The following is a 12,765-nucleotide window of genomic DNA, read 5'->3' as shown; positions in this document are numbered from 1 at the left end:
GTAGGAAACAATTTAATGGGCAAATTACAGAAATCACATACTCTTAAGGCTAAATTATAATCTATCCCTTAAAAGTTTATAATTACAGAAATCTCTCAAACGAATACAATAATGTAAGCGCTGATACATTAATCTGATGCGCGAGATACATTAATCGTTAAGTAAGATACATTACATTTTATAAATGATACACTAATATGATGTACATTTTATACATGATACACTAATCTGATGCGCGAGATACAGTAATATAAGCACTGATACACTAATCTGATGCGCGAGATACAGTAATCTGATGCGCGAAAATGAAGGATTTTGAAGATTTGTAAAACTTATAGGGGATAATGGTAATAAGTAAACTAAAAGATGGGAGTTCTATAAGTTAAAATTTATTGTTTTATAGATAAAAAAAAGACTTGCTCATATAAAAGACACTAGAACTTCTAACGGTATTTGAACTTTAGATTTCTTGAACGTAAAGTGAAATTGTAATCATCCTCTTATAAATTTAATCATTAGGACATACTAATTCTTCAAAGTGATCAGTATGGTTGTTTACCAGAAAAATTGCTACTATTCATTTAAAAGTTGAATTTGTAAAAACAAAGGATAGGGTACAAGTACCTCTCTAGACTATGATCGAAATTACAACGACATACCTTAACTAAACTAAGGTCCTTTTACCCCCTCCCCCCCCCCCCCCCCCAAACCCATTTTTTATAATTTTGTACACTTTTTTGGCTTACGTGGCATCAAGATATCTGCCATGTGCCTCAATTGCGTGGAGTCAGGGAGTGTGCCACATAAGCCAAAAGGTGTACAAAATTACAAAATATATGATTTCAGGTGGGTAATAGGACCTTAGTTTAGTTAAGGTGTGTCTCTAAAATTTCGATCATAGTCTACGAGTTACTTATGCCTTATCCCTAAAAACAAGGATAAAGACAAATGTACTATGATCAATCAAACTCCTTTTCTTTGTGGCTAAATTGGTATATCAAAATAAATTAGAGAGTAGAAATTATGCTAAGAATAAGGACAACAATAAGAACAATTATCCTAGTTTCACATGGTAAGAGTAAAACTGATTATTACACAGTACACATTATCCTTTTCAACTCACTTATGCGTTTACACTAAATATGTTATTTTTATTGCTGTTATTGTAAATTGTATGAAGAACAAGGATAATAATAAGTGTAAATATAATGACAAGTAAAAATAAGAGCAAGAAATAATTAGAAGATGAATCTTTTGTATTATTAGAGCTTTTCAATGATGTTTTTCTTACAAGTAGATGAGATCATATTTCTCTCCTGCAAGGGTTTACATTAAGATGCTATTATGTGTCAAATTTCAACCAGTCCTTGTGCCAAATTCGAATTTCACCTCATACAATGTCAACAATTTTATTTTTTTAATTATGAGAATCTAGTCTATCTAAGATGCAAGCAACCACTAATGCTTGTATTAGAAAAGACTTTCTACATCACACGGTCTCTTCGGATACGATTTTATTTAATTATGTGTGAACACAATGTTTAATGTATTGAGTTGTCTTTAGATCTAGTCTATGTAGACTTTTGTACACAAAATATTTTATGTACTGGACTATTTTTTTTAATTTAATTTATGTAGACTTTTGTATTTAACAATATTTTGAGTGGTGCATCAAAGTTAGGAAGTGCATGCGTGTAGTTTCCCTTTTCAATACACTACATCTAAAAATCTGAAGCATCTATAACATATATTGCTGCTTTATCAAAGTTATTAACATTTTCTTATGTGATGTGGTCATGTTGCACTAAATATATTTGGCATAATACATATATTGGACCCTAAACTTGGCTTCAAATTTTAACTTTGACCTCCAACTTTCATTGTGCACAAACAGACACTTTAACTATCCAACCTTTTAATAAATAAACACGCGATTTTTGGAGGCAAAGAGCGTGAAATGCAAACGCTCCCACGCGTATTAGTGAGCCACTCAGTGGCTGCCAACTAATTAAATACTTTACACATCCATTTTAGAGCTAAAAAAAAAAAATTACTTCTAATTAATATACAAGGGTTATAGCTCTTTTTCCACAATGACAAAAAAAATTAGAAGCCATTTGCACTAAATATGAGCACAAATCGTTTTAAAAGAGAGGAAAAAAATTTTGATTTGAAAGAGGAGGAAAGAGAAATGAGATTTTGATTTGGAAATATAAAGATATTATATAAAAGGGATTGATTAAGGGTAGATTTGTCGTTTCAGCATTTTTTTTACTGTTGTGGGCCTCAAAAATTACTCCTAACTTGCGTAAAATACGTGCACATCACGCGTTTTGCCAGGTAGGACACACGTGTTTATTTATTAAAAGGTTGGATAATTAAAGTGCCTGTTTGTGCACTATGAAAGTTGGAGGTCAAAGTTGAAATTTGAAGCCAAGTTTAGGGTCCAATATATGTATTATGCCAATATATTTCTTAGAGAAAATATTGACTACAATTATTGGCCTTACTTTGAGATTATTGTAAAGTCAAGGGGACATAAAATTATTGAAATTGCAAATTTTCTTTTCTTAAGGGACTTCCGTTTCACTAATTAAGAAATTTTTAATTTAAAAAATCAAACTTTTTGACTTTTTAACAATTGGGTACAAGAGATTAATTTTCATCTTCTCTTTCATTATATTCTAATTATCCTCACCATAAAATGGAAAAGAACATTAAATGTTCATTAAATGTTAATTGAATATGGATATGCGCGGAGCAGGTAGGTACCTCTCCGAGTTCTCTATATAATAAGCCAATTTGATTCACTTTTCTTCATCCTAGTCTTTGGCATTTAACTTTCTACCCACTAATTTTTTTTTAGTTATTTCCTTCATTAATCAGCCCCCTTTTTGATCTTTTTCCTCACTCCTCTCTTACAGAAAATATCCTTAGTTTTTAATAAACACATTTTTAAAGTTCTTAAGGATTTTCTTGCCCCTATTCCATTTTTCTACAGTTAACTAGATATAATTATATATATAGATTTAAAATGGAGGATAATGATTGGGATTTAAGCGTTGTAGTAAGAAATTGTAACATTAATAAGCCTAACAATGTTACAGTTCCTAACTCAGGCTTGGTGACTTCTGAAAATGATGATTGGAATATTTTTTTTGACAAAAATGTTGCTGCTGACATACCTAATTTTAATGATTTATCTGAGATTTTCTCTATTGATTTTTCAGTTGCTCACCAGAAAAAATCAAATGACCATGTCATAATCACGGACCAAAATAATAACCAAGAGATGTACTTACATCCCATTCAACCAAATCAATCTAGTCAACAAATCATTCTTCCTCCAATACCAACAACTATAACGTGTGTGCCAACACTGTCTACAACACCACAAGAGTCGATTTATCTACAACAACAACTTGAAAAATCAAATGATCATATTATAATTATGAATCAAAATGGTAATCCAGAGATGTACTTAGATCCCATTCAACCAACACAATTTAGCCAACAAATCTTTCTTCCCTCGTTACCAACAACGATAACGTGTATGCCAAGAACAACTACAACACCACAAGAACTGATCGATCTACAACAACAATTTGAAAAGTTAGATGATCAGGTCATAATCATGGACCAAAACAAAAACCAAGAAATGTACTACAATCCCATTCAACCAACTCAATTTTGCCAACAAACTTTTCTTCCTCCATTGCCAACAATGATAACGTGTGTGCCAACAACTACTACAACACCACAAGAATCGATAGATCTACAACAACAACTTGTGATACAGGATCAGGTTTATCCTAATTTCACTATGCCCATGCCGACTCCTCTGATCAAAACTTTTAAAAGGTAACTATTTCCTCTGTTAAATTTTAAGTGTGCGTGTTTAGAGTTTAATTTTAATATTTTTGATTTGAAATCAGAAAAAACCAGTCAACAAGAGTTGTCTATGAAGTGTTGCAAGAGGAACTCACAGATGATAAATGGGCATGGCGTAAGTATGGTCAGAAGTCAATCAAAGGTTCTCCATTCCCGAGGTTTGCTCTCTTTATCATTTTTTCATATCGTAGAAAATGTTGTTTAGTTCTCAATTTTTGTGATAAAAAGTTGTAAAAACTACTAATGGTAAATGTAGACAAATGTAATATTTGATCAGTACTAATTATATTTTGTGTATATGATATATCAGGAACTACTTCAAATGTAGTACATCAGGATCCTGCAAAGCAACGAAAATAATTGAGAAAAGCCCAAGAAATGAGAACTATTTTTTGGTGTCCTATTCTGATGAACACAACCATGATCCTCCTACATATTGTAGATCTCTTGCTTTATACAACAGTAGTTCCAAACTCAAACTTCCAAAAGGTATAAATATTGTGCCCAAAGCGTTAAACTTGAATGTATCATCGTCCTCGTCCAAGCGTGCTAAGCGTTTCAAAGTTGACACCTCTTCAATTAGTCCAACTGCACCTACACTTGAAATTGAGAGAAATAATGAAATGATTGATGTTGTCGTGGAGAACAAAAACGATATTGAACAGGAGGAGAACACGTATGACAATATTTTCATGGAATTTGAAGAACTCCAACAAGTTACTACTTCCATCTTATGGGGATGAAATGGACAAGAGGAATTGATCTGTTTTATCCCTCTTCACCAACTTTATTATGAGCACCTTTTGTCTTCTAGTCATGTTTCTTTTTTAGTTATAAATGGGGTAAGACAAAACAAAATTAGATTTATAGTTTGTTATGTTTAACCATGTCATAGAAAATGGTGCTTCTCTAGATAACTAGATATGAATCATTTTCAATTTCGTCACTTTTGTTGTTTTTTAATATAAAAATTTTACTCCTCTTGGAAGTTGTTTTATTTTCTCAAATAGTTCTTTCTTTAAGAAAAGTCATTGGTCTCAAACTCTCAATTTATACATTAAATTGTACGAAGTATTAGAATATCACAATTTAATTTAAGAAGCTATATATATATATTTATATATATATATATATATATATATATATATATATATATATATAAAAGAGTGTTATTGATGCATGCATTAACCATTTCGAAGGAGTTTTCACACTAAACAGTCAGTTGTATGTTCTTGTGGATTACTATTAATTTAAAAGATAGAATAAGTAATTTGTTTTAGTACTCTCTTAAATTATTTTTTGATGGTATACATTTTTTCTCTATATCATCAATGGTTTATAAATATCTCAACAACTATTTTGATTTTGTTATTCCTGGTTCTTTTTCTTTTGCTAAAGGACACTTTTATAGTCATATTATCTTTGAACAAGAAACATGTGTCAAATGTATAATTAGAATAAGTATTGGCATTTACGATTTTCTGGTGGTCTTTAATGTTGCTAGGAGTAGCATTGAATGCAATCTCTACATATAAACTGTTACAAATATTAATTATTGGAAAAGATTAATTGAAAGGTTACTTAACTAAATTATTATTATATAATGTTGATGTATTAATCTCTCTATTAATTATTCAAAATATCAAAAAAAAATTGCAGTCGAGAGATTTCCTAATGAGGAGGATTTGTGTCCTATCATGGTATTAGGGTTCAATTATATCTTCTATATTTTTCTCACTAAATTGATCATGTTTGAAAGCTCATTTACGTATGTATGTAAGAAAGGAGAATCTCAATACGTCCAATTTCATTTGAGATTATATTGACTTTCTATTATTTAAAACAAAGATGACCATTTGATTATATTTTAGAATTGTGGATATATAGCTTGTGAAGATATTTGAAACGTACCATTATATTTAGATCATATTGTGTTTGTACATGTTTCTAGAATGTTTAATTATATTTTCATAATTTAGCTAAATTTTCAATTTTTTAAATATATTGTAAATGATATTATTGATGTGTGGATAAAAAACTTAGATGTTCCCCACTTTAACCAATTTATTTAACATTTCTCTTTCTCTATGTTCTCGATTTGATAATTCATTTGTTGTCGTATGTCGTAATATGGAAAAAATAGAACTCAAACCAAAAATCAAAATGGAAGAATGAAAAAAATGAAAAAGTCATAAAGAACCACGAGATTGAATTAGATTCAAATTTTAACATTTAAAAAGGATAAAAAAAAATTTGAAAATTAAGGAAGAAGTAAACAATTGACCATTATATTGGTACTACTTGCTAGTAGGGATGTACATGGCCGGGTTGATTCGGGTTTTTCAAATATCAAACCAAATTATTTGTGTAAATTTTTTAAATTTATAAACCAAACCAAACTAATAAAATTCTGATTTTTTTGGGTTTTTCAACCTCGGGTTGGTTCGCGTTTTTCAAATACCAAACCAAACCATTGTGTCGAATTTTTAAATTTATAAATCAAACCAAAATAATAAACCTCGGATTTTTTTCAGATTTTTGGATTTTTTCGGTTAAGTTTGCATACAAACATATAATTAACTTGTGCTCCAAAATATTTCTTTAGTCCAACCAAAATACAATTATGTAAGGTGTTTCTTAAAAAAATAACACAAAATATGAGATGAGTACTGATATGACACAAAAATATTCAATAAAAATAATAATGAAATCATCATATAAAATAAATATTGCAAAGTAATAATGAAAAAGATCATAATTTAAATGTACTAAATCATGCTAAATTATAAGTTTAATAAGTATTAGTTACATTACTAAATATTTAAGGAAAATTAAAATTAGATTATGTATTTTAATTGTCTAAACCAATGTAAAACTAAAGAACAAATTCAATATTATTGTCATTCTTAGTGTTGAGTTGATTTTCTTTCTGCATTAGTATTAATTTGATTTTGATTTAAGTTTTATTATAATTATCAAAATCTATGAACTATAATCTTTGTTGGACCATTCCGAATTCTAAGTTTTAAACTTGAAATAATATATTAAAAGATAAAAACTATGAAATAGTATAAGAAATATTTTAAACTTATATCAAAGTAAAAAATTTTATGTATAAAATAAAATTTTAAAATTACATATATAATGTCGGGTTGGTTTGGTCTCGGGTTGACTTTTTTTTGTTAAAACCAAACCAACCCAAATATAGTCGGATTTTTTTTCCAATACCAAATCAAGTCAAACCAAACCACTAGTCAGGTTTTTTTTCGGTTTGACTCGATTTACGGTTTGGTTCGATTTTTGGTTCGATTTTGTACACCCCTACTTGCTAGGATTCTACACCTCTAATTTTTTTAGTTTGCAACTACCATTTCAAAGACCTAGTCTAGATAGATACAAGAGTTGCTAATAAAGTACGAATAGAAAATATAATAAATAACGAAAAATAATCACATAACTTTCACTTGAGAACATAGTAAATGGTAGTTGATGATAAGTAATTGTAATTCCACGCTTCAAGCAACCTGAAACAAACTTATACCAACATAAGGTGTAACAAGAATAGTATCAGTACACCATACACGCTGAGTTGGCATCACAGACCGACGTGAATTAATTTCACGTAAAACATCACAAAACCAATAGAAACAACAGTACATTATGCCAACATATATTATAACACAAGCAATATCTCTCCATATCTTTTCTAACGTTAATCATGATTTTCATTATCGATCTCTTAGCATACTCTCTAACCTTAAATATTAATCTCACATAGATATAACTTTTTCAGAAGTCAATACGATAATACTCCTATTATATACATAATTTTCCTACATTATTTCACTCAAATATCAAAAGTATATCACTTGATATATTTTAGGTATGTCACACATATTTTATATACCTTGTGTATTTTCAACTACGAATTGTTCTAGCCACTTTTTTATTTTTTACTTTATTATTACTATTTTTACTATCTATTTTAGCAAGTAGGTGAAATAAATAACTCTTCATAGTTGCAATTTACTTAATTATGCTTCATAGCTATAGTTTTGTTTGCTATGGGTATATTTGTTTGTATATTTAGCTTTCAATATACAAATAAGGTAAGTATATACAAATTTTGTATTTATACATTTAAGAATTTTTTAGAACTTCGTTTATATATTTCGGTTGCAAATATGCAAACATGATAATTTATTATGAATTTTCATAACTTATTCAAATCAAAAGTATCAACAAATCGTATACAAATAACTGGGTAAGCATATACAAAATTTAGATTTATACAATCAAAAATCGAATTATATAAATTCTGAATTTATACAATTAGAAATTGAATAGCAAAATTTAAGAAACAATAACTGCTAATAAAAATATCTGAAAGTGTAACCATGGAGCATAATATACAAAAATGTTTGTCATTAGGATTTCTATTTTTAAGCTAGCCTCCCGCACTCTATTTGTATCAAACCAAAACTCTCTCTCTTCTCTCATAATTTATTTCTTTTCTTTTATACATCTAATCAACTATCTTTCATCTCCCACTCTTTGATTTTTCTTCTAATTTCACTTAAGCATATTCATTTTTGAAGTTTCAAAGATTTCTTTTCTTCCTCCAAATCGTATTTTCCCAATTTCAGTAACCTACCTTGTCAGTTTTCAATTGATTTCTTTAGATTTTTGTTTGTGTACTTTGTATAATTTTTCTTTCATTCAAACAATTTTCATCTGCTTTCATTCAATTTTTAGTTTTTCAGTTACATCAATAGAAATATACAAGGATCAAGGATCAAAATGATGTTGAAGAAAATGGAGGTATTTATATAATCCCTTGAGTTGTATTTAATATATATTTTCATCAACCATTTACAATAACTTGTTTGTATATATGCAGCTATTGTATATATATAATAGTTGTCTAGCATTTTTTTTTATATCTTATACGATTCTATCTGTTAATGATAATCGTATACATTTTAATTTGTATATTTAATTTATATTTTTTTAACCCATATATATTTGTATATTTTATATTTATAATAACCTTTTTTGACATATTTTTTGGGAGTTAAATTTCATGTCAAAGAAACTCACAAGAAAGAGTCCATTTCAGTAAGATATTTCAGAAAATATACTAAGCGTGATTTATGGAATATTTTTTGTTTCAAAATTGATTTTATTGCACCAATCAAGAAATTAATTGTCATATTTTTTAGGGAGTTAAAGTAAAAAAAAAAAAACTCTGAAGGAAGAGTCTATTTGGATAAGAAATTCTAAGGAAATACACTAAGCATAATTTGTGGATATTTTTCATTTTAAAATTGATTTTATCATGTCAGTCAAGGAATTAATTGTAAGGTATATTCATATAAACTTCAAAAAAACACGAAATATAATCACTATGCTAATGCAACTATAGCTACAGTTTGTAATTAGAGAAACATTAACTAAGTAGTCTGATTATTTTTATAGTCTTAACTATTTATGAAATTTCCACTAACAAATTCTGACATAGTTTGTGTTTAGTTCTTAGATTTTATTCTTTAATTACCTTAATTTTTTTAAACTGCAAATATTATTAACTATTTTTTATGAGAAGATTCTCGGAGAAACGAAAAGCAAAAAAAAAAGTGTATCCTAAGATTTTAACAAAGTAAAAGGAATTTCATTATAATTCTAAATGTAGCGACTGAAAAATTAAAAAAACAATTCAAGAACAATACTTTTCAATCTGGTAGAGATCTTATATTGTTACTTAATTTTCAAGACTAATCATCTTGGTTCCTTCGTCTCTGCCATTAGTATACATATAGTTGGAAAAAGATAAAATTTTGTTTTGCAAAATACAAAACTCTCCTAACACAGAATCAAGAAGATATAACTTGTAAGTTTCAGTACTCTAGGTAGTAAAAATATGAAGTGGTGATAAAAGGATATTTGAGTATTTTAAGAATATTAGGTTTGAGAACGTGTGTTGCAATTGCATGTTTGACCTCTATTATTATATAAAATCTTTACAGGTTTAATCGCATGTTGAAATATTATTTGTAAATACGATAAATATTGTATCAATTAATGTGTTTATATGAACACTACCTTCTAATTATGCTCCCCAATTAAATATTGATATTATGTCTATCTCTTCATACGCTCTAACGTTCTTTGCATTTGAAGAGGTACCTATTGCAATTTGCAAGTGTTCTTATTTTTTTAATTAAGAAAAAAACATTAGAACCTAGATCATTGATAATGAGGAAATTATTACTCAGAAATGATCTTCATGATTATTATTGTAATATTTACGGTGGTATGTAGAAAGTTTTTGTTACATTTTTGGAAGTTTAACCATATGTTATTTGAATGTTGCTTAATATATTTTTGTTTAATGTTTAATAATTAAGTAGATATTTATTTCATTTTGATTTACTGCAAGTGAAAAAATGTAATTCAATTCTAATATAAAAAAGAAAGAGATCAATTTTCATGCACCAAGATCAATTTCACTAGATATGTGTTATTTTTCATCACCAACATATATCAGTTAATTCTATTCATCTAAATTTAGACAGATGAAAATTTTTTACCTAATATCTTTGTCCACTAAAATTTAAGTGTGGGACTAAATGATTCCCACTGTATTAAATCACTAGGCCACAAGCCCACAACCCAGTCCTCTAAATGTTTTTAATAGTATATATTAATAATAAAACAAAATATAACTCAGACATTGTTTTTGTTTTACAAGCAAGAAAATATAATTATAATATCGTACTTTATTATGAAATACTACACAACATATAGTCTTATTTACCTCAAAGAACATATAGTGATTTGTGGGGACCAGCCCTTGTGGCATCACCTCAAGGAATAAAATACATGTTACGATTGCGCTAGATTTACTTGGATCTACCCTTTAAAGAAGAAATCTCACTTTTTTCTATCTTTTTGAACTTTCAAAAACTAGTAGAAATCAGTTCTCTACGAATATCAATTGTGTTTAAAAGTGACGGTGACAATGAATTTAATAGTCTGGGTTTTGTGAACCACTTAGCTCAAAATGGCAAACAACAAGTTTCTTGTCCACATACACCTGAACAAAATAGAGTCGCCAAAAGAAAACATAGACATATTGTTGAAACCGTCATGACTTTGATTTTTAATGCAAAAGTACCGTTGTTCTTATGGGTTGAAGCCTTTATGATTGCTGTCTTCCTAATTAATAGAATGCCTACAAGTACATTGAATACGAAATCTCCGTTCTCAAAGCTACACGGACACACCTAATTATAACTCCCTGAAAGTTTTTGGGTGTCGGTGCTTTGCATATCTTAAGGGACAAAATAAAAATAAATTCCAACCAAAAACGTTCCCTTGTGTGTTCATAGGCTACAGTCTAATTCACAAGGGATACAAATGTTATCATCCTCATATAAGAAAGGTTTTTATTTTGAGATATGTTATTTTTGATGAATTGTATTTATCTTATGTGTCTACTAGTGTTGATCTCTCTGCAGAATCTTATGCTTCATACTTTACAACCTTTCAAGAAGTTTTGGATACAAACATCTTCAATGTGAATATACATCTCCTTCCGTTGACTACGCAGAAGGTGCCTTACACCAGCTCTAACAACACCTCATGTATGGATGTTGGTACCTCGACAACCTCATATGATCATTGTTGGGTATAGATGGGTGTTCAAAACAAAACTAAAGTCGGATGGGTCAGTGGAACCCTTTAAGGTTCGTCTCAAGGCTCGTCTCGTTGCCAAAGGTTATAATCAACTTGCCGGTATCGACTTTGATGACACTTTTAGTCCCGTTGTCATACTATAACCATTCACATTTTGTTGTCGATCGCAACCACCTTACATTGGGAGATTAACCAGCTAGACCTCAAGAATGCTTTCTTACATAGTTATTTCAGTTCTAATCTATGTATGCTTTTGTATTTAACAATATTTCGAGTGTTGCATCGAAGTTGGGAAGTGCATGCGTGTAGTTTCCCTTTTCAATACATTACAAGTTATAATATGGCGGAGCCAGGATTTGTATTAAGGGCTTCCAAAATATAAAGATAGAAAACACAACCTCAAACAATTTTTGTAACCCCTTAACCATTACACTAAACCTTCTACTTGTATTACGAGGTGTTAGTACTTATATATATATATATATATATATATATATTAAACCAAATTTTGACGTATATATATAATGTAATTTTCCAACGAAGGGTGTCACTTGATATCCCTTGCCCTAGAGTAGCTCCGCCCAAATTTATAACATATATAGTTGCTTCATCAAAATTATTAACATCTTCTTATGTGATGTGGTAATGTTCCACCAAATGTCTTTCTTAAAAAAAATATTGACTATAATTATTGGCCCCACTTTGACATTCTTGTAAAGGCAAGGGGCATAAAATTTAGAGTTGTCAAAAAGGGCCGGTCCAGCCCCACCCAGCCCAAGCCTCACGGACCAAGGAATTTGATGGGCTAGGGCGAACCGGCCCTTCATTTGGAAGAGCCTAAGAATGCACTACCCAACCTAACCCTAGAAGGGCCGAGGGATGGGGTGGGCTAACCCTTTTTTTTCTTTTCAAACTTAAAATTCTATAACATCAAGAAAATGAGAAGATTTTCAAATCAAATATGGAAAATAATGGTGTTGTTTCAATAAAACAAGCAAAAAAATCCAGTGTTATTAGCATGGATATACGATACTAGATACACGAGATACATGTATCTGGTGTGATGCATTACAGATACGCGAGTGAGATAAGAGAGTGACGAGTGAGATGAGAGGAAGGCGAGGGCATTGGATTTGTCTATGTATCCTAGATACATGTGAATCCACTTGAATAAAG

At 29.5% G+C, this 12,765-nt stretch overlaps 2 protein-coding genes across 2 annotated transcripts in view; one reads left to right on the top strand and one right to left on the bottom strand.

Annotated features, from left to right (window-relative positions):
* The window catches only part of LOC125833217 (glutaminyl-peptide cyclotransferase-like), a 247,381-nt gene that overhangs the window by 191,759 nt on the left and 42,857 nt on the right, over positions 1–12,765 (bottom strand). The window lies entirely within an intron of this gene.
* Positions 3,035–4,634, top strand: LOC125833158 (uncharacterized). The gene is made up of 3 exons (XM_049512298.1): positions 3,035–3,861; positions 3,936–4,049; positions 4,202–4,634. The coding sequence occupies exons 1-3, from the start codon at positions 3,035–3,037 to the stop codon at positions 4,632–4,634; spliced, it is 1,374 nt and encodes a 457-aa protein (XP_049368255.1).

This window comes from Solanum verrucosum, unplaced genomic scaffold (assembly GCF_900185275.1).
Source record: "Solanum verrucosum unplaced genomic scaffold, falcon-dt-bn FXZP01000100.1, whole genome shotgun sequence".
Taxonomy (NCBI): Eukaryota; Viridiplantae; Streptophyta; class Magnoliopsida; order Solanales; family Solanaceae; genus Solanum; species Solanum verrucosum.
This window is presented reverse-complemented; position numbering and strand designations above follow the sequence as displayed.